Here is a 27,605-nt window from a genome sequence, read left to right on the forward strand (position 1 = left end):
AAAGCACTGATTGACGCTGCAATGCTCTGTAGGCTTCAATGCAAAAAGTTAATAAATTCATACTTTATTAATGTGGGTGCATTAATTATATTTTAATGTAAAAAGTAAAAGGGTCAATGGCGCTGCCTAGGGAGATGGACTAATTAGTGTATGATTGTAGAGTTGCAATAAAAAATATGTGAGTGTACATATATCAATGTCACATAAATATATTGCCAATGGAGGCCAATAAATCACATGAAAAAATGTAAGAAATACTAATGTGCCATCTAACGTGACCAAGTGTTGTGACTGACAATTTATAAATAAATATATGAATAAAAAGAAGTGGATATTAAATCGTATTCCGGGCACAGAAGTCATTTTTTAATAAACATACCCCCGGGACAGTCAGGGCTAGTACATTCCACAATGGCTAGCCTCTGATCTGTCCCGGATCGCACTTACCTTTTAGAAGAAATGCTTATAAAATTTCTTCCACAGCGTTTCCATCTCTCTTGTGGGCAGCTGAAGCCGGCGCGGTCCTCTTCTGTGTTTTCTTCCGCGTCTTCTTGTCCCAGAATGCGCCTGCACCGGCCCCTCTCGTCACTTCCGGTGCGGCGCCGCTTTCCTCCACAGCTTCTGGGCATGCCCAGAAGCTGTTTAGCAGGGGAATGCGGCGTCGCCCGGAAGTGACGAGCGGGGCCGGTGCCGTCGCATTGATTCCTGGGAGCGATGACGTTCAGCTCTCAGGAATCATAGCGAGACAGGAAGTGACGGGGTGAGCCGCGGCGCCGAGGGAGGAAGTACTCCTGAGGTGAGTATTTACGATCTTCAATTAAAAGGTGAGTAAACAAAAAAAAAAAATAACTATCCAATTCCTTTTCAGGTGATCTCGAACTAGCGGAGGGGCACAAAAAAAAAATATTGTTTTTGTGCCCGGAACTCCGCTTTAAGTGCGATAATAAAGTGATCTAGTGCAAATAGTGATGAGGTATATAACAAAACTGTGTATATAGATAAATAGTTAAAAGGTATACATCAATACTCCAAAAATGATAAAGTGGTGAATCTTTAAAACATTTAGTGCAACTATAAATTATTAAAAGTCCATGCAGATATATAAAGGCCAGGTGAAAAATGGGTGATCGTGTTGTTCCCAAATACTTGTAAAGCCAGGTGAAGTAGGGGTGCTCGTGGTCCCACTAATATCAAATGCACGCACCAGAAGCAACAACCCCACACAGGGGTATCTCACCAGGATATTAGATAGAGAGGTCTCTCTTTGGGCTGAGGTATTATGGGATGGAACACTCAATTACTAGGTTATATTTATAGGGAGGCAGCAGCCTGTTCATCAACCTTAGCGTGGAATTTTCTCCCCCCTTTTTTAATTAATCATATTTTGTTTAAAAAGGTGGAGTCTTCAAGTATTGATTGTGTCCTAGGTTTTTTGGGCTTTCATAATTCCTAACTGGAATGGCAATGCTTTTTACTAACAGAGCCCATCACATTATGGAGCTGGTGTGAGGCAGTCTACATTGGCTACCTGGTCTCATAACTAAAATATTGGGCAGTCCAACCCGGTTATTTGGTGCCTCACTTGTATCTATGTTGCTGTGCGTGAAACATTAGCAAGGCTACTATTGTTGCTATGTTTTGTATTTTTCTTCTTTTTTCTTGGAAAGAAAACATTTTATAAAAAGGATTCAAACAGTAAAAAGGTGGATTCTTCCTTTTAATTAAAATGAAAAGAAAATTGCTGTAAAAACTGTTCTACATCACATGGTGTCCTAGAGATAAAATGAATGTCTTCTTGTTTACATTCCAGAAGCTCATGTCTAGTTCCTGTCATGGAGCAGTAGCCGGGGAGCAGACTACAATGGAAGAGGAGCACCCTTGCTGTCTGGCAGAGCCGATGCTCATTAGTGAATCTGTAGATGGGAAGATACCGCACTCCCTGGAGTCTCTTTACCTATCCGCCAGCTGCTGCACTCCCAACGATGCTCTGATGGCGGTCATCCATGTACTCATGGTGGAGACAGGCTACATTGTTCAGGTAGGCATTGGAGACCATATGGAGCATTTAGGTCAAACAACAGAAGCAGAATTATTTACAGGTTTTATGCATATAAATAATTCTAAAAAGCTTTGCCATTAGAATCCATATAAAAATGTATATTTACAACAAAAATCTCCCAACTCTATCCAAAACTTTTAAAAGTAAATGCTATCTAAATTACATAGTTACATAGTGAGGTTGAAAAAAGACACCAGTCCATCCAGTTCAACCTATGATGTGTGTGTGTGTGTAAATAGTACATCATATACTCCATATGTTGTGATCGTTAATGTGCCCATCTAATAGTTTTTTTGAAACTATCAATGCTCCCTGCTCATACCACTGCTTGTGGAAGAGAATTCCACATCCTTACCGCTCTGATGGTAAAGAATCCTTTACGCAGTTTAAGGTTAAACCGCTTCTCTTCTAGTTTTAGTGAATGGCCGCGTGTCTTTTTATATTCTCTTACACTGAAAAGTATGTTCTCTATGCTAGGGTCACCAGTACAGTATTTGTACATTGATATCATATCCCCTCTCAAGCTTCTCCTCTCCAGAGAGAATAAGTTCAATGCTTGTAGTCTTTCCTCATAGCTGAAGTCCTCCATTCTCTTTATTAGCTTTGTTGCCCTTTTTTGAACTCTCTGCAGTTCCAGCACATCCTTTCTGAGGACTGGACGGCATACTCAAGATGTGGCCGGACCAGAGTCTTGTAGAGTGGGAAAATGATCGTTTTATCTCTGCAGTGAATCCCCTTATTAATACATGCCAGTATTCTGTTGGCTTTGCTTGCAGCAGCTTGGCATTGCATGCCATTGCTGAGCTTGTCATCAACTAGGTCCCCCATATCCTTTTCCATCCAAGATTCCCCCAGAGGTTCTTCCCCTAGTGAGTAGCTTGCGTTCATATTTTTGCCATCCAAATGCATTACTTTACATTTTCCAACATTTACCTCATTTGCCATGTAGTTTTCCACCCCATTATTTTGTTCAGGTCTTCTTGTAAGGTTTCCACATCCTGTGCAAAAGTTGTTTTCCTGCTTAGCTTAGTATCGTCCACAAATACTGAGATTGAGCTATTTTATCCCAACCTCTAGATCGTTTATGAATAAATTAAACAGGATTGGTCCCAGGACATATACTTGGGGGACCCCACTTTCCACACCGACCAATCCGAGTACTCGTCATTTATCACCACCCTTTGGACGTGCCCTTTAAGACAGTTTTAAATCCATGTACTCAGTCTATGGTCAATAGCTACGTACCTTAGTTTGTACACTAAACGTTTGTGGGGGTCTGTGTCAAATGCCTTTGCAAAATCCAGATACACCACATCCACAGGCCTTCCTTTATCTAGATGGCAGCTCACTTCTTCATAAAAGGGTTATAGATTGGTCTGGAAAAAATGATTCTTCATGAATCCATGCTGATTACTACTACTGATACCATTTTCATTACTAAAATCTTGCATATAGTCCCTTATCATCCCCTCCAATAGCTAACAGACTATTGATGTTAGGCTAACCGGCCTGTAGTTCCCAGGAAAATATCTCGGCCCTTTTTTAAATATTGGTGCCATGTTGGCTTTTCTCCAATCAGCTGGTACCAATCCTGTCAGTAGACTGTCCATAAAAATTAGGAACAATGGTCTGGCTATCATCTGCTGAGTTCCTTAACCACTTCAATACCGGGCGATTTCTGGCACTCCGCTCCTACATGTAAAAATCATAATTTTTTTGCTAGAAAATTACTCGGAACCCCCAAATATTATATATATATATATATATATATATATATATTGTAACAGGAAGTCAGCTAAATCTGGGAATGTAGTCACAGGAAGGAGATACATTTCTACCTGATTTAGAAAGTCCATTAATTAATTTAGGGTGTTGGCTACAGAGCTAGCCAGCAGGAAGTTGAAAGGCCTTCACCTGTTCAGAATGAGGGAGTTAAGGCTCTATAATTTGTTCAGAGAAATTCCTATTGTTTGCTGCCTCCAGAAGCTGCATCCTGAAGCCATGTGGGCTGGGAGCAGGAGGACAGTCAGCGTGTGCCTCCCGACAGGATGTGTGGGCCTGGGAGAAGACCCCCCGGAGTGATGTGTGCCCGGGACGGTAACCAAGGGTGAATACGTCTCAAAGGTGAGAAGACGAACTGTTGATGTGAAAGAAACAAAGGACTGTGTTGCCCTGTGAAGCTATTATAAAAGGACTATTGAGTGTCCGCTGGAGGACAAGGAAGTCTGCCCGACGGTAGGTTGGAGACAGACACTTAGGCAGGTTCCAGTTGTGAGAAGGTAGCCGCCCACAGAGGCAAGGATTTATTTTCTGTTTTATTTTATTTTGGATGTTTTGCTGCATACAGCCTGGTGAAGAAAGTACCATTTAATAAACCACACTGTTTGTTTGCAAGCACTTGTCGGCTACCTCTCTGGGAAAACGCACCCCCCAAGGGGTCATCCACACCCGCCACCGAGCTAATCCCTCACATATGGTGGAGGATGCGGGCATAAGCAGAGATCCCTGCAATGGAGTGCATATGTTTGATGAACTTTGTCTGGTGCATGAGATTGCACAATCTATGTGTGCAGGAGAGCAGATCCTGACAGAAAAAAAAAAAAAAAGTGTTTTAAAGAGACAGCGGTCTCAAAATTATTTGATGAACTTTGTTGTGTCTGGTGCAAGTGACTGCACAAACTGTGTGTGCAGGAAAAGAGATCCTGCAAGAGAGAGAAAAACTACATGTGTTGAAGAGACAGTGGTCTGAAAATTGTTTGCTGGACTGTGAAAAATTTGTTTGTGGAGTTATTGAAGATGGGGCGGTCCAAACGCCTGAAGAATGCAAAGATAGATGAAATGAGAGACCGGATTCTATGGATGGAGGGGATGTTGCCGTCTGAACCAGCCCCATCCATGCCTAAAGAGAGTCTACTAAAGAGGAAGGTTGTTGTCCCTAGCAACACTGATGAAACCGCTATGGAGACGCAGTGTGCTCAGATGAAAAGTAAACTCAAAATGGAGATGTTGAAACATCTGATTATATCAAATGCAGCTCAACAGCAAGCAAATACAGCTCAACAGCAGGCAAATGCGGATTTTCAGCAGAGCTTTGCAGCTCAACAAAAGGCTCATCAAGAGAGCATGGCAGGCTGGAAACAGAGACGCCAGCAGCCAATGGAGGCCATCGGTTTGGAGGAAACCGAGTATGTGTGCAGGGCTGAGTTGGATGCCTTGCAACGGAAAATGGAAGAAAAGGAACAAGCCTTGGAATTGCTTAAAATGGAGCATAGAAACTTGCAGGAAATGAATGAACTACTCAAGTCTCATGTGTTACAGTGGGAAGAATCCACTGCTCTTCTTTTGGTCGAGTTGCAAAAATGTCAAGACACTATAAAGGAGAAAGATACCATCCTCATGGAAAAGGAAAGTGAAATTCAGACTTTGCAGAAGCAAAGTATGGTTGATATGTTGGAGTTGCGTAATCAGCTGGAAAAAAGTCTTCAGTCTTTGGAAGTTACAAAAATAGACCTGCAGGAGTCGCAGGAACAGAATGTCGCTCTGAAAACGACATTGTCTCTCAGCGACAACGAGAAAAGTGAAAGAGAGGCTAAATTACTGAGTACTGTGTATGAGCTCACCACTTTGAGCAATGTGGTAGATGAATTACGTGCAGACTGTGAAAGTTGGAAAGGTGAAGCCCAACGTTTCCAGCAGCAGTTAAAGGAGAAAGAAGCCTGTGTGGCAGAATTACATTCTTATTCCCAGATGCTAGCCAATGAGGTGAAGGCTCTTATGCAGGGAAAAGAAGATTGTGAACATAAGAGGGAAAAAGTAGAGGCACAGCTTCTGGAATCGCAAGTCAAGGTGTCAGAAGGTGACCGATTGTGTGCTAAGCTGTCAGAGAAGGCAAACCGACTGCAGGTTGAGTTGGACAATGTTACAAATCAGCTTTCTCAAGCAGACAGCAAATCTAGAGAAATTGCGGAAGATTTTTCTATCTTGGAATCGCAGCTGCAAGACACGCAGGAACTCTTACAGGAAGAGAGGTGTCAAAGGCTGAGTTTTAGCACAAAGCTCAAACAAATGGAAGATGAGAAAAATGGCTTCCTGGAACAATTAAAAGAGGAGGCGGAAGCAAAGAAAAACCTATCAGAGCAAGTCGCAACATTGCAAGCTCAGATAGCGGATATGAAAAAACGCATGGAAGAAAGCGTTGCTTCATTACAGTGTGTTGAAGATGTGAAAAAGAAGTTTGATCAGATGCTTGGTGAAGAGAAGACTGTGTCTGCAAAATATGCAGAAGAACGCGACCGCGCAGAAGCGGAGGCGCGTGATAACGAGAGCAAAGCCCTGTTCTTGGCTCGCTCTTTGGAGGAAGCTCTAGAGTCCAAGGCTGAACTAGAAAGAGTTAACAAGCAGCTATGTACAGAGATGGAACATGTGGTCAGCTACAAGGATGAGGTTGAGAAAAGCGTTCAGGAGCTAGAAAAGTCTAAGCGAGCCTTAGAACAACAAGTAGAAGAGATGAAGATTCCGTTGCAGGAACTGGAAGAGGAATTCCAGGCAACAGAGGATCTGTCCCAAAGAGGGGATAGTGTGCCTGATGCAGTTTTTAAAAAGATCAGTGTTTTGGGGTCTGTCCTGAGTGAGCCTCAGAAATGTGATGACATGTGGCTTGAATCACCCCTTTGGAATAAACCGTTCCTTCAAAAACTTCAAGCATTGGAAAATGTATCATTAGAACTTCAGCAAACAAAGGAGCTGAGTAAGAAATGTGGTGATTTCTCAGTTCAGGCTGAAAACCTAGTGGAGAAAACTAAGGCTGTTGGTGAAAACGTGAAGCAAATGAATAAGTGCCTTTCAGGGAGTGTTTCCAAAATGGAACTGGTGAAAGACGGGTGGCAGAAGTTTGATCGTGATCTTGAGATGCATTCCATGTGGAATTCAGATAGAGAAAAAGAACTAGGTGACCTTGAGCGGTCAAATAGTTCAGCAGAAAGTGCATTGAAGAAACCTGTAAAAGAATGTGTTGCAGTTCCATGCTTCTTCACTGATGCAGAGAGGAGGTCTATAATGGATACCACCCAGATCGCTGGGTTCAACTGTGTTGTTGCCTTTGACCCCTATGTTGGTGGAAGGAAAGTTGATGATGTTCTGGTTGGCTACTTCTGTGAAGAGTTTGGCAAGAAATATAAACTGAATATCAAATCAAATAGTAGGCCTTTACTGCGACTCGCTCAGGAGGGCGAAAAGTTTAAGAAGTTGATGAGTGCAAATGCTTCAGATCTGCCTATGAATATGAAATGTTTGGTGAATGATATTGATATCTCTGGGAAAAGGAACAGGGGTCACTTTGAAGAAATGTGTGACAGCCTGTTGTCTCAATTGGAAAATCCTCTGCACAGCATCTTAGAGCAAGCAAAGCTCAAGAAGGAAGATCATTCCCTTTTACAACAAAAAGTCAATGATTGTGTACAGCTGTATGGAGAGGCAACTCAAGTCACAGAGGGATGTCAAGAGTCCCTACTTGGAACAAAGCTTAGTGAAGCAAAGGTTCTCAAAGTTTTGTGGAAAACATTTATTGATTGCAGAGAGAGGCGTCTTAAGAATGTTGAAGACATTAAGACTAGCCCAATTGAGTTGCCTATGGATCACGGTCCTCCATGGTGGATTGGACAGACGGTTATGAGGGACAAGCTGTCTGACATTTATGAGAAAGCTGTCAATGAAGATGACAGAAACGAGAAGGAGCGAAATGATGCCAAAAATGCAGTTGAAGAATGTGTATATGAGATGAGAGACAAACTGTGTGGCATTTATGAGAAATCCGTCAATGAAGATGACAAAACAGTTTCATCCGGAAGCTTGAGGATAATAGGAGGCTTATCAGTGAGTCAGCAGTGCTTGACACATGCGTGCCTGGAAATCTGTGTCCCAACCCTAGGGTTGAAACAAGAGGGGGGGGTATGTAACAGGAAGTCAGCTAAATCTGGGAATGTAGTCACAGGAAGGAGATACATTTCTACCTGATTTAGAAAGTCCATTAATTAATTTAGGGTGTTGGCTACAGAGCTAGCCAGCAGGAAGTTGAAAGGCCTTCACCTGTTCAGAATGAGGGAGTTAAGGCTCTATAATTTGTTCAGAGAAATTCCTATTGTTTGCTGCCTCCAGAAGCTGCATCCTGAAGCCATGTGGGCTGGGAGCAGGAGGACAGTCAGCGTGTGCCTCCCGACAGGATGTGTGGGCCTGGGAGAAGACCCCCCGGAGTGATGTGTGCCCGGGACGGTAACCAAGGGTGAATACGTCTCAAAGGTGAGAAGACGAACTGTTGATGTGAAAGAAACAAAGGACTGTGTTGCCCTGTGAAGCTATTATAAAAGGACTATTGAGTGTCCGCTGGAGGACAAGGAAGTCTGCCCGACGGTAGGTTGGAGACAGACACTTAGGCAGGTTCCAGTTGTGAGAAGGTAGCCGCCCACAGAGGCAAGGATTTATTTTCTGTTTTATTTTATTTTGGATGTTTTGCTGCATACAGCCTGGTGAAGAAAGTACCATTTAATAAACCACACTGTTTGTTTGCAAGCACTTGTCGGCTACCTCTCTGGGAAAACGCACCCCCCAAGGGGTCATCCACACCCGCCACCGAGCTAATCCCTCACAATATATATATATATATTTTTTTTTTAGCAGAGACCCTAAGGAATAAAATGGGGGTCATTGTAACTTTTTATGTCACACGGTATTTGCGCAGACATTTTTCAAACGCGTTTTTTTTTTTTTTGGAAAAAAAACTGTTTTGTGAATTAAAAAAATTATTTTTTTTGTATAATGTGAAAGATGATGTTACTCCGAGTAAATGGATACCTAACATGTCATACTTTAAAATTTCTATAGGCGACTCTTTTTAAAATCTTTTACAGGTTACCAGTTTAGAGTTACAGTGGAGGTCTTGGGCTAGAATTGTTGCTCTTGCTCTAACATTCGCGGCTATACCTCACATGTATGGATTGAATATCGTTTACATATGTGGCCGCGACGTACGCATGCGTTCGCTTCTGTGTGTGATCTGACGGGGGCACTTTAATTTATTTTTTATTTTTTTTATTGTTTATTTTTTTATTTTTACACTTTCCCTTTTAATTTTTATTTTTTTGATCACTTTTATTCCTATTACAAGGAATGTAAACATCCCTAGTAATAGTATCAGTGAATGACAGGTCCTCTTTATGGGAAGATCTGGGGTCAATAAGACCTCAGATCTCACCTACAGGCTAGAAAGCCTGGAAAAAAAAAAAGATTTCAACTGAATTCCGAGATCTCGGCAGTATTGAAACTGCCAGGCCGGGTGTGACGTCATCACGTCGGGCCCGGGCCTCCGAGAGTCCTAGAAACTGCCGGGGATCATCAGGTCCTCGCAGTCTCTATGGTACACTTCCGCCTGGTGGCCGATTCCTTCTCCGGCTCGCCGATCCTATGGGCGAGCCGGTAGAAACACCGGATGGCGGTGGGAGGGGGGATGTCCCCTCCTGCCGCCTGTAAGAAAAATCAAGCAGCTGTTTAGCTGCTATGATTGCTCTTATGGTATAGGGAAGAAAAAAAATATTTCTCTTTTCAGATCCTCAATGAGTCCTTTGCCATGAGGTGCCATGTTGAGCTTCCAGTGACCAGTATGTGAGAGCGAGAGCGATAACTCCAAAATTAACACACTTGCTCCCAACCTTGTAACACTAATGGGCCCAATTTGGACTTTTTCACTTAGGGGTGTACTCACTTTTGTTGCCAGCAGTTTAGACATTAATGGCTGTGTGTTGAGTTATTTTGAGGGGGCAGCAAATTTACACTGTTATACAAGCTATACACTCACTACTTTACATTGTAGCAAAGTGACATTTCTTCAGTGTTGTCACATGAAAAGATATAATAAAATATTTACAAAAATGTGAGGGGTGTACTTACTTTTGTGAGGTCTTCTGTATTTTATTAGAGTAGATTAGATATTTTGTTACCTCACCATATAGCTACAAATTCTGGATGAACCCTCTGCACACTGCTACACCCTTTCCAGCAAAATATGCAATGAAAAACAGAGATATTTAGTTCACATATAGTCCATCCAGAATTTGTAGTGTTAATATTTGGTCACACCCCTTTAGCACCTGATAGTTTAAATACACATACTAGCTGTAGGGAATTTAGCTCAGGTATATATTTTATTATTATATAGCTTGTTTGTGTTTACCACTGCACAGAGATATTCATGAATAAATTGTCTTTTTTTTAAACTTTTACTTAATAACTAAATTTATATGCCACGCTTTTTGAGTTTTTTATTTTATCCGATGAATCGAAACAATAATCAGACAACGAATCTATTATGAAAATAATGGTTAGTTGCAGACCTACTAAAAATATATCTAGGATTTAAAAATAGATTGAACAATTTGGACCAGGATCTAAAAATAAATCCAACAGTTTGGACCAGGATCTAAAAATAGATCTAGGATCTTAAAATTGATCGAACAGTTTAGACAAGGATCTACAAATAGATTTAGGATCTAAAAATAGATTGAACAGTTTGGACCAGGATCTAAAAATAGATCTTGGATCTAAAAATAGATCAATCAGTTTGGACCAGGATCTAAAAATAGATATAGGATCTAAAAAAAGATCGAACAATTTAGACCAGTATCTAAAAAAAGATCTAGGATCTAAAAATAGATTGAACAGTTTAGACAAGGATCTAAAAATAGATCAAACAGTTTGGACCAGAATCTAAAAATAGATCTAGGATCTAAAAATGGATCAAACTATTTAGACCAGTATCTAAAAATGAGGGCTGAAACAACTAATCGATTAATCGACAACTAATTGATTATGAAAATAGTTGTCAACTATTTTCATAATCGATAAATAGGCCTGCATACAGAATTAATTATTTGTTTACATATCAGAAAATACAGTACAGGACACATACAGCTCAGTACACCACCTATACATGTCAGTATACACAGTGCAGCACACCTACAGCTCAGTACACCGCCCATACATGTCAGTATACACAGTGCAGCACACCTACAGCTCAGTACACCGCCCATACATGTCAGTATACACAGTGCAGCACACCTACAGCTCAGTACACCGCCCATACATGTCAGTATACACAGTGCAGCACACCTACAGCTCAGTACACCGCCCATACATGTCAGTATACACAGTGCAGCACACCTACAGCTCAGTACACCGCCCATACATGTCAGTATACACAGTGCAGCACACCTACAGCTCAGTACACCCTCCTTTAACATTTCTATACTATAAAAAACACCAAAATAGCCATAGCAACACAACTTAGACTTTTATAATGTATCTATAGCCATTTTTTTCTTTATGGATTAAAGCGAAACTCCCAAGAATTGAACTCGGAACACCTCACCCTAGGTATTTTTATTTTAATCCCTATACATACTTTTTCTTGACATCTTTTGGCTAGTCTGATGTCATGCCATCCTCTTCCTCTTCTTCCTCTGGTGGCAGTGGGGGTGGACTTATTTCCGTAAAGACATGTGAATGCTGCTTAGTCCTGGAGTATTGTGAGCCCAGCCTATGTGATGATTCACCCCTGGGGGAGAGTGTAAACACCAGGCTGGGCTCACAAGAAATAGAATGACAGAGTATTGCCCAGCCCAAAGCAATTGCCGGTACCAGACTGAGGAGGAAGACGGAGGGCAACGCTGGAATATGGGAAGGGTAAGTAGAACTTTGAGGTTTTTTTTTTTTTTTTTTAACATAGTAGTGGGGGAACTTAAAATGAAAAAAGTCGACTGTTACACTTTACATAGGGATATGTTAGAACCCTTGTAAAGTTGTGTTGCTGCCCAATGGTTTCAAAACTGAAAAAAAAACATTTTGGCTATACATGCAGGGTAAACTTTCTTTAATCCAGACAATGTTTCTTCTCCAGGGTGTTGAAGGAAGCGGTGAATCTATGCCCGAGGGCTGGCGGCACAGTGACGGCATCTACAAGCTTCGTTACACTCACCCCCTGTGCGGAGACAGTTCTGCTCTTCTGGCCTGCATGCCTATGAGCAAGCTTCTTGTTATCAATGGTGACGTATATTGCTTAACTATCTTGCTTGGTGTATGCTCATGTTAAAGAGGCTCTGTCACCTTTCCTATTCAGTGGCAAAATGACAGTCGCTTGCTCTCTCACCCCTTGACTCATTTAAAATTGGAAGTTTCCCTTGTAAATCAATTCCTCCCGTTATAATAAAATCTATAAAAATACACAGTGTTTCTCAATATGGGGTAACGAGATCTCCTTACAGGGTGCTGTGCTAGGGCTTTGAGTGCTCAATCACCACATCCAAACACTGTCAAACCTGGTCAAACAAAGGGCCTGACTCCTGGCTGCCACTGAGGAATGGGGCATTGAGTTTAGGAGCTTTTGGAGTTTTTTTTTTTTGCCAAAGCTCCTAAACTCAACTCCATAAAAGCCTATGTGTCCATGTACACATAGGCTTTTAGGATCGTTTAGGAGCTGCTGTGGGTAAGAGAAGTTCAACCCCCCTCTCCTGAACGCGCAAGAATGGTGTTCAGGATGGGGAAATTTTGACCGCCAGAAGTGCTTTGCGTTTTCCCGCGGCCGTTGGTAAACATTGGCTATGTGTATATGAGGCCTCATCCTTGCTGTAAACCTAAACATTATGGCAGCATTACCGGCATGTAAACAAACTCATGGCAACTATAGCAGCAGAGATTGTTGACTTTTTTTACTGATTGTGAGCTTTTTAGAAGAAGCCACTAGATCACTTCCACATGTAGTTAAAAACATTCTAAAAATGTTTAAAATGACTAGGACTTTCATTCACTGTTAAAGCGGAGTTCCGTCCTTGGAAAAGTTTTTTTTAGAAAAAAATACCCCTGGGACAGTCAGGGCTAGTACATTCCACAATGGCTAGCCTCTGATCTGTCCCGGGTTGCACTTACCTTTTAGAAGAAATACTTACCTTGAAAATGTCTTGTCCAGCGCTGCCATCTCGTGTGTGGGCAGCTGAAGCCGGAGTGTCCTCTTCGGTGTCCTCTTCCCTGTCTTCTTCGGTCCCACAATGCACTGCACCAGCCCCGCCATCACTTCGGGGCAGGCGCGTCATCCCTGCACAGCTTCTGGGCATGCCCAGAAGCTGTTTAGCAGGGAATGAGGCGCCGCACCGGAAGTGACGAGCGGGGCCGGTGCAGGCGCATTGATTCCTGGGAGCGATGACGTTCAGCTCCCAGGAATCAATGCAAAGAGGAAGTGACGGCGCGTGCCGCGGCCGCAGAGGGAGGAAGTGGAAGGAATGTAAGTATATTTTCTTCTATAACAAGGTAAGTAAACAAAAAAAAGATCGGGACTATCCATTTCTTTTTCAGGTTAATGTCAGCAAGCGGATAGCCCAAAGTCAATTTTGAGGCCTGAACTCCGCTTTAACTTTAAATCCTGAGCTGTAAAGACCTTTAAAGCATCGCCTATGGACAATTTTGAGTACTGTAGTTTCTCACCGTTTCACGGGCGTGTGCAATTTTGAAGCTTGATGTGTAGTAGCTATTTACTTGAAGCAACTTCAGCTTTTATAATATATCAAACAATGAGTATTTAGTTTATGTGCACTAAAATTAGTTTGAGTGTATTTTTTACTGAAAATCTAGATTTGAAAAACAAAAACACAATTAATGTGTAAGGTAAAAAGTTGCAACTGCCACTATTTTATTCTGCAGGGTCTCTGCTTTCAGGAAACATGGTAAATAGCGACCCCCTATTAGTCACCCCCCCCCCCCCCCGCTGCCTTCCGCCGCCCTGTCTGGGTCTCCTGTCCGCCAGCTGGTCAGAGTCCCGAACTAAGCCGGATTCGGCTTTGATGGGGTCTCCAATGAAGTAACCCGGAAGCGATGTCACGACCCCACTTCCGGTTTGCTCGGCTGCCAATGGCGCCAATTTTTTAAAAAAAGTGACCGTATTCAAAAATGCAGATTTTGCCGTTTTGAATACTTTCAAGTGCAATGGAGGGGTCTAGGGTCCCTCCATAAAGCGTACCTGTCACTGCCTATTACTCTCACAAGGGATGTTTACATTCCTTGTGACAGCAATGAAAGTGATCACATTTTTTTTTAAAAGAACAGTAAAAAAAAATAAAAATAAAATAAATAGGAAAACATTTTTTTAAGTGCACCCATCCCTGTGTGCTCGCGCACCAAAAAGAAAACGCATAACTAAGTTGCGGCCGCAAATGTAAACCGTGTTTTAAATCACGTCCGGCATCTCTGCGATTGTCAGAGTGAGAGCAAAAAACCTCTGGTAACCGTTTAAAATTTTTTTAAAGCGTCGCCTATGGAGATTTTTAAGTACCGCAGTTTGACGCTATTCCACAGAGTATTCTATTTACTCTGCGTGACATCATCTTTCACAACTCACAATATACAAAAAGACTGGGCTAACTTTACTGTTTATTTCTTTTATATTCAGTGATGTGTATTTTTTCCCAAAAAATTGCGTTTGAAAGACCGCTGCGCAAATACAGTGTGACCTAAATTATTGCAACAACCACCATTTTTATCTCCAGAGTCTTTGTTAAAAAAAAAAAAAATATATATATATATATATATATATATATATATATGTATGTTTGGGGGTTCCTAGTAATTTTCTAGCAAAAAATACTGATTTTAACTTGTAAACAACATGTGCCAGAAATGGGCTTAGTCCTTAAAGGGGAAGTAAACCCGCTTAAAAAAATGCGAAAAAAAAAAAACCTGTAAAGACAAAGGCATAATGAGCTAGTATGCATCACTCCCGCACATGCACGCAGGAGCCGCTGTTCACGGCACTGGGATCTGAAGGAACGACACGGGTGGCCGTTCCTTCAGCGCGCATGCACCGATGACATCATCGGCTGCATGCAATGTAAATATCTCCTAAACGGTGCATGTTTAAGAGATATTTATAGCACCTATAGGTAAGCCTTAATGTAGGCTTACCTATAGGTAAAAGTAAACAAAGTGGGTTTACAACCTCTTTAAGTGCTTAATGTGTACCGTTTTCGTATGAGAGAAATCAGAAATGAAAGACTACGCATGATCAGAAACAATAAACAAAAAAAAAAACAAAAAAAAAAGCATTTTTTCGTACGAGAATTTCATACGAAGTCTCTTTTTCATCGGTTTTGATTTGCTGTGAAACAATGAGGAAAATTGGACGATCATTTGCCCGATTTTTCTTATAGTGTGTACCCCACTCAAATACGGAAGGCAAAACAAACTTTAACTTCTGAAACTATTTTTGCAACTTGTGTTAAGTTTTAACTTGTGTAATAAAACTGGACATACAACTATTTACTGTATCCAAGTGAATTATACCTTGTTTTTAAGACAAATTTGGTTTTTGCAAAGGTATATATTCAGTGGAATATATTTCTCGCGCCTAGGAGTGCCTAACCAGATGGTTACTATGGTTGATGGATAAAATGAATATATATATTGGCTGAGCAGCTGCTATAAAGTGCAAGGTGAATATGTAGGAATTCCCACAAGGTAGATGAGAAAAATATAGCGCTTGCTGATGTATGCAGGAAACTAAGGGAGTGGGTATACAATGTATCTAAAATTTCTAAAACCATAAAATGGGCTGACCCCCTATGACATAAATATATATATATATATTGGATAATAAAATAGTTAATGTGCCAAAATCAAGTCCAACAATTCACTGTGATAATAAAGTGCGGAGTGATATTCAAAATAGTTCATAGGTGACTCATTAGTGAATAATCCAAAAAAGCCAAATAAAGAAGGAAAAAGTGCTGGTGCTTGGTGCTGGTTCCTCCAATGGGACAGGATGTCCGATCATGCAGATATTAGGGATAAGGTGTAAACTCAACAGATAAGGTGGGTCTCTACTACCTTACGGCAAAGAGACCAGTAGAGCTTTGGTGACCCTCCAGGTCTGAAGACGTCACTACGCTCTGACGAAACGGGCGTCAGGTGGAACGCACGCCGTCAAACCCGGAAGCTAGCCTGGAAGGCAAGCCGCTCTCCACGCTACAGACATCCATTAGAGGCCTTCCTTCTTTTCCCTATAAACATATCCGGAGGAACCGTACGGAACCCGCACACCCCATTTGGGGCACCCAGGCTTAGAGGGAGAGGAGCCCAGCAGTTGCCACTATTCAGACCTGGAGGGTCACCAAAGCTCTACTGGTCTCTTTGCCGTAAGGTAGTAGAGACCCACCTTATCTGGTGAGTTTACACCTTATCCCTAATATCTGCATGATCGGACATCCTGTCCCATTGGAGGAACCAGCACCAAGCACCAGCACTTTTTCCTTCTTTATTTGGCTTTTTTGGATTATTCACTAATGAGTCACCTATGAACTATTTTGAATATCACTCCGCACTTTATTATCACAGTGAATTGTTGGACTTGATTTTGGCACATTAACTATTTTATTATCCAATATATATATATTTATGTCATAGGGGCTCAGCCCATTTTATGGTTTTAGAAATTTTAGATAATATTGTATACCCACTCCCTTAGTTTCCTGCATACATCAGCAAGCGCTATATTTTTCTCATCTACTTTGGGAATTCCTACAAATTTGGTTTTTATTTGGGGATAATCGTTAATGGATATCTCTTGAGTTTGTCTGATCAAAGAAACACTGGCCCAAAATAGTAAAAAAAAAAATATCTTCTAGACTTTAGCAGAATACTTTGGTGCTGCTATGTTTACCATGACCCAGCAACATCAAACAACCCAAAATTCTCATAATTCTGTTGCTAATGGGGATACCCAATATATGTGAATTATTTGTTGCTTGTACCCATAGTAGGGCCAAGAAACAATAGTTTGCATTTTGCCTTCATAGGCGACTATGTGATCACTGTGATTGGATGCCACAGTGATCACATGATCAGGAACCTGTCCAGCCGACTCCAGATCATCACCACGCTGTCACAGTTCTGGGGGTGCACAACTGAGCAGATGGGGAATTCATTTTTAACTCTGGGTGTAACCTTGTAGGAATTCTGTCACGTAATCTATCTCACTGCTTGTGGCAGAATTGATAAAGTGCGTTTTCATGTAAACCATTTGTATTGCTTGATGCTTGCAGCTGCTGTGAACATGAACCAGGGAGTGAAATGTGTGAAGACCCTTCAGCTGCCCACCAATTCCTTCATCAACTTCCCAGGACCAGGTGAGTTACATTTATGTGGATTTCAAAGGATGAATATACAGCCTAACAATTCTATTCCTTGTTTATTCTATTAAGTACATCTCTTCTAAAATACATTTTACTATTTATTGAAAAGTGTATGTGGAGTATTGGAGGTTTAAATGTGCTATTAAAGGAAAAAGCATCACTATAAAAATATATTCAAAAGTTTTATTAACAAACTAGATAAAATTATACCGGACATACATCCTTAAAACGAATGTATTGTACTTTTAAAGGAGTAAAGTCAGGTTTTTTTTATCTTAATGCATTAAGATAAAAAGCCTTCTGTGTGTCACAGCTGCCCCAGCACCCCCAAATACTTACCTGAGCCCAATCTCTATCCAGCAATGTCTACTTGTCCCTCGGCCATCCAGGACTCTCCCTCCTGATTGGCTGAGACACAGCAGCAGCGCCATTGATTGGCTCCCGCTGCTGTCATTCAAAGTCAGTTAGCCAATCAGGAGAGAGAGGGGGTGGGGCTGAATGGCAGCTCTGTGTCTGAATGGACACATGGAGCTGCAGCTCAGCTTGGGTGCCCCCATAGCAAGCTGCTTGCTGTGGGGGCACCTGACTGGAGGAGGGGCTAGGAGCAGCGAAGAGGGACCCACGAAGAGGAGGATCGGGGCTGCCCTTTGCAAAAACATCACACAGAGGAGGGAAGTATAACATGTTTGCTATTTAAAAAAAAAAAAAACACAAGACTTTACAATCCCTTTAAAGATGGTTTAAAAGCACAACAGCGTATACAACACTGTGCGAGTTAACAAAACTGATGTCTCATATCTTAACCACTTGCCCTCCTGAAGATTTACCACCCTTCATGACCAGGCCATTGTTAGTGATACAGCACTGCATTGCTTTAACTGACAATTGCACGGTCATGCAATACTGTACTGAAACAACATTTCTATCATTTTTTTTCCACAAATAGAGCTTTCTTTTGGTGATATTTGATCACCACTAGGTTTATTAATTTTTTGCGCTATAAATGAAAAAATAAAACAATATTTTTCACTTTCTTTTAAAAAATCTAATTTCTTCATAAATTTAGGCCAATATGTACAGTGCCTTGAAAAAAATATACCCCTTGAAATTTTTTACATTTTGTCATGTTTCAACCAAAACTATAAATCTATTTTATTGGGATTTTATGTGATAGACCAACACAAAGTGGCACATACTTGTGAATTGGAAGGAAAATGATAAATGGTTTTCAAATTATTTTACAAATAAATATGTAATAGGTGTGGTGTGCATTTGTATTCAGCCCCTCTGAGTCAATACTTTGTAAAACCACTTTTCACTGCAATTACAGCTGCAAGTCTTTTATGGGTATGTCTCTGCTAGCTTTGCACATCTAGGGAGTGAAATGTTTGCCCATTCTTCTTCTGCAACAGATTCTCAGTTGGATTTAGGTCAAGACTTTGACTGGTCTATTCTAACACATGAATACGCTTTGAAAACCATTCCATTGTAGCTCTGGATGTATGTTTAGGGTTGTCCTGCTGGAAGGTGAACCTCTTCCCTAGTCTCAAGTCTTTTGCAGACTCTAAAAGGTTTCATTCTATGATTGCCCTGTATTTGGCTCCATCCATCGTCTCATCAACTCTGACCAGTTTCCTTGTCCCTGCTGAAGAAAAGCATTGCCACAACATGTTGCCACCGCCATGTTTCATGGTGTGCTCAGGATGATGTGCAGTGTTAGTTTTCCACCACATATCGGGTATTGGTTTTAGGCCAAAAGGTCCAGTTTTGGTCTCATCTGACCAGAGCACCCTTTTCCACATGTTTGCTGTGTCCCCCACATGGCTTCTCCCAAACTGCAAACTGGACTTCTTAGTCTAATAGTTGGACTAATGGACTAATAGTTGTCCTGTGGACAGATTCTCTCACCTGAGCTGTGGATCTCTGCAGCTCCTCCAGAGTTACCATGGGCCTTGTGGCTGCTTCTCTAATTAAGGCTCTCCTTGCCCGGCCTGTCAGTTTAGGTGGACGGCCATGTTTTGGTAGGTTTGCAGTTGTGCCATACTCTTTCCATTTTTGTATGATGGATTGAACAATGCGTCATGAGATGTTTAAAGCTTGGGATATTTTTTTTATAACCTAACCCAGCTTTAAACTTCTCCACAAGTTTAACCCTGACCTGTCTGGTGTGTTCCTTGGCCTTCATGATGCTGTTTATTCACTAAGGTTCTCTAACAAACCTCTGAGGGCTTCACAGAACAGCTGTATTTGTACTGAGAATAAATTACACACAGGTGGACTCTATTTACTAATTAGGTGACTTCTGAAGGCAATTGGTTCCACTAGATTTTAGTTAGGGTTATCAGAGTAAAGGGGGCTAAATACAAATGCACACCACATTTTTCAGATAATTATTTGTAAAACATTTTGAAAACCATTTATCATTTTCCTTCAACTTCTCAATTATGAGCCACTTTGTGTTTGGTCTATCACATAAAATCCCAATAAAATACATTTACGTTCCTGTTTGTAACATGACAAAATGTGTAAAATTTCAAGGGGTGTGAATACTTTTTCAAGGCACTGAATTCTGCTAGATGGGTTTGTTAAAATGTTTTTCCCATAACGTATGTTAATTGGATTGTTTGGATTGAAATGTTTTAGCGCCTGGAAACTATGGTACATATACTGGAACTTTTTAAAAATGTTTCATTTTTTTTTTTATACTAATAATGGCAGCGATCAGCGACTTATAGCGAGAATGTGATAGTATGGCGGGCAGTCTGACACTGACACTTTGTGGGAACCAGTGACACTAATACAATGATCAGTGCTACAAATATGCACTGTCACTGTACTAATGACGCTGTCCGGGAAGGGGTTAAATGTCTAGGGATATCAAAGGGTTTAAATGTGTGCCTAACCACTGTTTGTGTTTACTGTAAGGTGCTTTTACTAAGAAGTGTGCCAGGGAAACAAAAACCGGCACATCCCCGCTGACAGGACAGGGCTTTGTATTGTTTTCATATGCAGAGCTCTGTCCTGTCTTCCTCCTTGTGGATCAGCGGGTGCCAGCGGTCATCCATTGGCTGGTACTCTCTGATCGTCTTATGCTGTGTCTAATCACAGCCGGCGTGCGCCCCCTACCTGGAAATGCAGAATCGTGTCTATATACGTAATTCTGTGCAGAGCCGCCGCCTTGTAGCAGTAAAGCTACATGGGCCGGTTGGCAGATTTCAGTACAATTTTTACTAATGTGTTCTGTTTCCCAGGTAACCAGGTCTAGGTGTTGCCGCTTGACAACAACTTTATGTCAGTCCTGAAGAAGCAGATCTTTCTTGCGAAACGCATCTAGTTGAGATATCCAGTTAAAACTTTTTGGTATACTTTATATATAGAGTCCTTCAGTTCCACATTTAACGCGGTACTGTCCACATACCCTGTTTAGTTATACCATGAGGGATGGTGATTGTTTCAAATAACTCCACTCCCTATACCAGCGATGGTGAACCTTGGCACCTCAGATGGTTTGGAACTACATTTCCCATGATACTCATGCACTCTGCAGTATAGTTGAGCATCATGGGAAATGTAGTTCCAAAACGTCTGGGGTGCCAAGGTTCGCCATCACTGCCCTATACTCTTAAGAATATATTTTCCATAATCCTTTTTTTTTTTTTTTGCTTCTACACTGCTTCCAGACCTGTAATCTACCTTGCAGAAATCTCCCCCATTCTGCGTCCTTGTCGCAGCAGCTCACTGAGTTTCCAATCAGGGAACATGCACACATTCTCTTCCAAAGCCCTTACAGCAGGACTACATGTCCCAGGAGCACTTGCATGTGCGTTGTGCTATTCATGCTTCCTGAGATTTTAGAGATTTTCTGCTGGCCATCTGTCAGTCAAGCTAAAGTAGCCAGAGAGGTGGAAAAAGCCGACATCCTCTTGCAGAGAAACCTTTCTACCCCGCCTATGTGTGTGCGCACAGAATGTCTTCACATTAGTGTTAAGTTTTTGGGGAAAACACGCATGTGCCTATGATGGGACTCTTATCACCCCACGCAAGTGAATGCATCCACTGGAAAAAGGGGGTTGTACTGCAATAATTATTAAAATGCATAATTAGCACAACAAAAGTGCTCAAAACCTATTGACATAGAAGAGCAACAGTAAGTGTGGCCCCAAACGTATTTGTTTTCTCAATTGGGTTTGATAACAGTTTAATAACCTGCAGTACAGTGCTCAGAGGGAAATTTTAGATTTGGCTGTACATTTTGTCTTTAGATCTAACAAAAACTTTGTAGTGTAAGGGCCAATCTAATTGGATCCAAGTTGAATAGATAGCTTAGGTAGGTCCTCATTTAACATAGCTTTTATAAATGTAAAGGAGATTGAAAAGTCAAATTGTAAGTACCATGTATTGTGAGTTATAGGAATGCTTGCAGGCTCCCTTGGGATTCCGTAGCTACAGGAAAGAATCCTAGCAAGCAACACACAAAATAGTAAAGCAATCAGAGAAGTCTCTGGCTTCAATATTCTTTACCAGAATAAGTATGCAACAAGTGAAGTAACAACAGTTGATCTGCAGCTATGGACGAGCCAAGATCCACACAGCAATGGTGAGGGCCTCTAGAAATTTGTCGGTGTAAAACCAATCTGTACAGTTGCAGAAATTTGGCACCAGTGGCAGAACTGTATGGAATACATTAAGGTTCTGCTACTGGCTACAAAGGTGTTGATTGTTTTATGTCCATACATTTCTTGAAGAGTATTGCCATCTTTTTGCAGGTGTTGGTTTTTTCAATACACTTATGGATTTAGTCCAGCATTGAGGCAGAACTGGTGGGTAAGGGGGGGCATCTGGTTCCTTAGCAGTAGCAACCTTTCTTTCCATGCTGCTCAGCATGCTTGTCTGTGGTCAGCAAGTAGAAAGTAGTGAATCCAGAGAATCAGCATGGTATCCAGGAAACTAGCATTTTACCACTTGCTGAGCACCCTATGTTTTATCATGTCCAAAGTCAGCGCAGCCCTGTACCAGGAAATTCTAGAGCACTTTATGCTTCCCTCTGCGCTTTATGGAGATGCTAATTTTATTTTTCAGCAGGACTTGGCACCTGCCCACACTGCCAAAAGCAACCTGGGCCTTCATAACACCTCAGCAGTGCCACAGGCTGATCACCTCACCTCTGACCCCCTAACTGACATTTTTGACACTTTTGGGGGTACCAGTGACATTGCTACAGTAATCAGTGCTAAATATATGCACTGTCACTGTAAAAATGACACTGGCAGGGAAGGGGTTAACAGTATGGGTGATCAAGGGGTTAAATGTGTCCCTAGGGGCGTGATTCTAACTGTGGGGGGGGCGTGGCTTGTGAAGTCATCACAGAGACATGCGATCCTATATAGCAGGATCACATAACCTCTGTGATCACTTCAGGGAGAATGACAGACGGCTGTGTTTACATCAGCCGTCTGTCCTTCTCTGTCAGCGGGGGGAGATCGTGGGTGGCCGGCGGCCATCGGAGCAGCCTGTCACACGCACTGGCTCCCCGGCTGACAAGCGGGGGCAGGAGCGCACCGCCGGCGGCGTGCGCTCGCCCCCTAGAGTCTCCTGAGCGAGCGACGTAGTACTATGTCAGTTTGCCCAGGAGCGGCCGCCTGCGGCAGTAAATCTGCAGTGGGCGGTCTTTAAGTGGTTAATACAGTGACAGTGCATATTTTTAGCACTGATTACTGTATTAGTGTCACTGGTTCCCACAAAGTGTCAGTGTCCAATTTGTCTGCTGCAATATCACAGTCCCGCTATAAGCCGCTGATCGCCGCCATTGCTAGTATAAAAAAATAAATAAATAAAAGTTTCGTAAATATATCCCATAGTATGTATTTGTAGACACTATAATATTGGCAAAAAACAATCCATATATGCTTATTGGGATTCTTTTTGACCAAAAACATTTAGCAGAATGCATTTTGGCCTAAATTTTATTACATTTTTTTATATGTTTTATAGCAGAAAGTAAAAAATATTTTCTCTTTTGTTTATTGATGGGCACAGTTCCTGATCTTTTGACCATTGGGTTATACTGCCCCCTACAGGAGTAGGACACTAGGCAGAAAAATAACTTGACTACGCCTATGGGCAATCCCAGGAGGTATACTCCCTCTCTCTGCTATTGGTACCCAGTTTTTTCGTCAGGAGTAAGGACTTAGTTCCTTGCTGGGATCTTTTGTCCTGGCAATTTTTTCTTTTTGGATAGATTTTTTTCTCCTGTTTTTTGCCTGTGAGATCTACAATCAACTGCCAGACTTGGCGACAGGCTGGATAATCTAGATCCAGTGGTCCCCCCAGTCTGGCCTGCGAGCCGCGAAATGGCCCCACTGGACAGGGGCTGGCCTGCGAGTTAAACGCCTTGCGAGGTTGAATACGACCGGGTCTCAACCTGCGTCGCAGCATTCCTCCTGGCCGACAGCCCCCCATTTAGATGGTGAGGAGGTTCTGTCTGTAGAGGTGCCTGCCTGGTTCCTAGTGTGGTGAGTAGCTATCCCCCCCCTCCCTGGGACGGTCGGACCCCTGGGTTCTCCTCCTTCCCGTTATGCCCCCCCTTTAGTCTGATGGTCCTGTGGGTCATCTATCCCCCCTCTCTGCCCCCCAATTCACCTATACTGATGTAGCACCCTACAAGGTAGGTGCTAGGCAAAGTATAGTGGGCCTTAGCTGCCTAACAGCAGGGCCATGATTTTCAGCTGGGCTGTCATGTCTCCCAGGTGTAGCTGTTGAGACTGAGAAGTCTCCCCACTGTGCTCCATGAGAGGGCTCTCATTGGGCAGTGGAGGACATCCAGCCAATGGCACACTCTGTATCTACCCCAGAAAAGCAGATACTGCCACACATGATTCTGGGAGTGGGTATAAGTTTGAGGGGAGCGCATGACACAGTGTCTTTGGCCTGAAGCAGAGTCCCAGGAGGGAGAGTATGGCTCTCCTCCTGTCAGCAGGATCGGGTGTCCCGGGCGGCTTGCCTGAGGGGACTGAGTGAGCTGAGCTGCGGAGAGGATCCGGTGTGCCGAGGACCAGCAGAGCAGAGGGGGTCCAGTTTCAGGAAAGCATTCCCAGTTTGTGAGTACTGTAAACTGCCACTAGGGGTCTGCCTAGCTGAGGGGACCACTCCGGTGAAGGTCCAAGGGATCCAGGAGCCAGCTAGCTGTAAAGGGGGTGCCAGTGTTGACCCTGAAGTCTAGAGGGGGTGCCTAGTGAGAGGACCCTGAAATGTAAAGGGGGTGCCAGCGGTTGGGCCCTGAAGAGTTAAAGTGTACAGTGTGTAGTGTACAGTGTTGAGAGTTGCAGCAGCACCAGCAGTTACAAAGAGCTACCTCAGTCAGTGAAGGGCTGGGGGGAGCTATTTACAGGACTTTTGAGCTAACCAGAGTTTCAAAAGTCAAGTTCAAACACAGTTCAGCAAGTCAGTATTTTTAAGCGCCAGCAAGCGTTGGTCGACATCCAGCTGGCGTCAAGACAGCGCTAACAGGCATTTTTCTGCAAAGTGTCCCAGTTGTACCTAGTTGAGCCAGAGGAGTATCCCACTCATTCCCTTCTCCCATCCCCATTATCAAATAAACAAAACAAACCAAAGATGCCGGAATGGTCATTATCTCCAATCTCACACTTGGGTATTCAGCTTAAATGGGCTGAAGGTGTCACCGGTAACAATGGCAGACCCACATCAGGCCCAATGCCTGGAAAACTTGCTACACTGAGATTGTATGGTGGTCTAGCTACCTCCGGGGGCCGGGGCAGGGTGCTGTACTGGTGATGGCGGCAGACGGAGTACGCCGCCGGCGACCGGGCAATCGGCTGTGAGGGGGAGGCTGTACCTGGTGGGGGGTTCCTGCTATGGCCCCCCCCTTCTTGCTCTGTGTCTTGCCTGGGCCCAGGGATCCCTCCTGGAGCCGCATGGGGCCGCCATTTTGTTGTAGCCTATTTTCTGTATAGGCTGGCAGCCATGTTTGTGTAGCCGCAGTGGCCATTTTGCGTTAGTCCGGTATTGAATTGATTGGCGGCTATCACTGTGGAGCCTCCTGGGTGTTCATTTTAGCTGTGGGAGCCCCTCCCTATTTCCTGGTTCTGACTCCTGGGCCTCTTTCCTTCCTGGACGCCGCACCTGGAGCGCTTTGATCCCGGTGCTGCCGGTGACTGCCTGGTGGTGAGTCTGGTGGGGTCCTCTCCCTCTCTCTGCTGCAGGATCAGGGGGTGCTCTGTGGCTGGCAACCGGTGGTGTTACCAGCGTGGTGGGGGTGTCCCTTAACAGTGTTTTTGTGCACTTTTGTGGAGTACCCTTATTCCTTGTGGAATCCTTGCAGCACAATTCCCCACCCTTTCAAAACCTGGGGGGCCCTCCGGGTCCCAACCCTCCGTTGATGCACTGACGGCGGTCCTTTGTGTTCCGGGTGGAGGTGGCTTTTGGGTGGCGGGGTGGTAAAAAGCGCCCCCCTTTCTTCCCCTGCTTCATCTGTCTACTCAGATTCTGAATCAAATCTGACCGATGTGGACGGGGCCCACCCTGAGGGGTCTGCGGCCTCGCGCCCTGAGTTTTCAGATATTGAGGATGATTCCTCCACTCCTGTAGCCGCACACAAAAAGGCCCTGGCAGGCACGCTAATTGTGTCTGTGCGTGAGACTTTGAAAATGGAGGACGCAGCTGAAGCTGCAGTGGAGGCATTCATTCCCTTTGGCACTCATTTTAGTTAGGGGTATCAGAGTAAAGGGGGATGAATTCAAATGCACGCCACTCTTTTAAGATCTTTATTTGTAAAAAATTTTGAAAACCATTTATCATTTTTCTTCCACTTCACAATTATGTGCCACTTTGTGTTGGTCTATCACAAAAAATCCCAATAAAATACATTTACATTTTTGGTTGTAACATGACAAAATGTGGAAAATATTTAGGGGTATGAATATTTTTTCAAGGTACTGTAAGGTTTCTTAGCGATCCCCCGCTAAGAAAAACTGAGTCCGCCGACGGACTCCCATGTGTAAAAGGGGCCTTATGGTAGAGAAATGAACATTAAATTCACAGGCAACAGCTCTGGTGGACATTCCTGCAGTCAGCATGCCAATTTCACGCTCATCTGTGGCATTGTGCTCTGTGATAAAACTGCACATTTTAGAGAGGCCTTTATGGTGGCCAGCCTAAGGCACACCTGTGCAATAATCATGTTTTCTAATCAGCATCTTGATATGCCACACCTGTGAGGTGGATGGATTATCTCGGCAAAGGAGAAGTGCTCACTAACACAGATTTAGACAGATTTGTGAACAATATTTGAGAGAAATAGGCCCTTTGGGTACATAGAAAAAGTCTTAGATCTTTGAGTTCAGCTCATGAAAAACGGGGGCAAAAACAAGTGTTGCGTTTTAAAATTTTGTTCAGTGTAGAATTTAACCACTTGCCGACCGCCGCAAGTACATATACTGCGGCGGTCAGCCCCTCACAGGCAAAGTGACGTACCGGTACGTCACTAGCCTGTGAGGCTCTGGGGAGCGAGCGCGTCCGTGACAGCGGAAGAAAGGCAGGCGGCTGATGTAAACAAGCCGCCTGTCATTCTCCCCTGTGTAGGAACAGTGATCATACGGTTCTACTATGTAGGACCGTTGATCATTGTTCCTACACCTCAAGCCACAGCCAATCACAGTTAGAATCACGCCCCTAGGGACACACACCACCCCTCCCTCTCAAAAAAGTTAACCCCTTCACTACCAGTGTCATTTTACAGTAACAGTGCATATGTATAGCACTGATTACTGTAGTAATGTCACTGGTAACCCCAAAAGTGTCAAAAATGTCAGTCAAGGGTCCGATCTGTCCGCCCCAATGTCGCAGTCCCACAAAAAAAATCGCAGGTCGCCGCCATGACGCGTTAAAAAAAAAACAACAAAAATGACAAAAATCTTTCCCTTTGTTATTAAACACGATAACTTTTGCGCAAACCAATCAAAATACGCTTTTTGCGATTTTTTTTTTTTTTTTTTTTTTTTTTTTTTTTACCAAACATAGGTAGCATAAAACAAATTGGCCGAAAATGTTAAAAAATTTAGATTTTTACATTTTTTTTGGGGGGGAATTTCATATAAAAAAATGTGAAAAATATTGTTATTTTTGCAAAATTGACGCTCTTTTTTTGTTTATAGCGCATGATCAAAAAATCGCACAGGTGATCAAATACCACCAAAAGAAAGCTCTGTTTGTGGGAAAAAAAGGATGTCAAATTTGTTTAGGTACAACGTCGCATGACCGAGCAATGGTCCGTTAAAATCACGTAGTGCCGAATCGCAAAATACCCCCTGGTC

The 27,605-nt window shown here is 42.8% G+C and overlaps 1 protein-coding gene across 2 annotated transcripts in view; it reads left to right on the plus strand.

Moving 5' to 3' along the window:
• The window catches only part of FBXO7 (F-box protein 7), a 49,468-nt gene that overhangs the window by 14,078 nt on the left and 7,785 nt on the right, over nt 1-27,605 (plus strand). For both annotated transcript variants that reach the window (XM_082256536.1, XM_082256537.1), the window contains exons 4-6: nt 1,811-2,038; nt 12,003-12,147; nt 17,188-17,271. In XM_082256536.1, the coding sequence (XP_082112662.1) occupies nt 1,811-2,038; nt 12,003-12,147; nt 17,188-17,271 (457 nt within the window). The remainder of the gene's footprint in view (nt 1-1,810; nt 2,039-12,002; nt 12,148-17,187; nt 17,272-27,605) is intronic.

The sequence above is a fragment of the Pelophylax lessonae genome (genome assembly GCF_965119305.1).
Source record: "Pelophylax lessonae genome assembly, chromosome: 4".
Taxonomy (NCBI): Eukaryota; Metazoa; Chordata; class Amphibia; order Anura; family Ranidae; genus Pelophylax; species Pelophylax lessonae.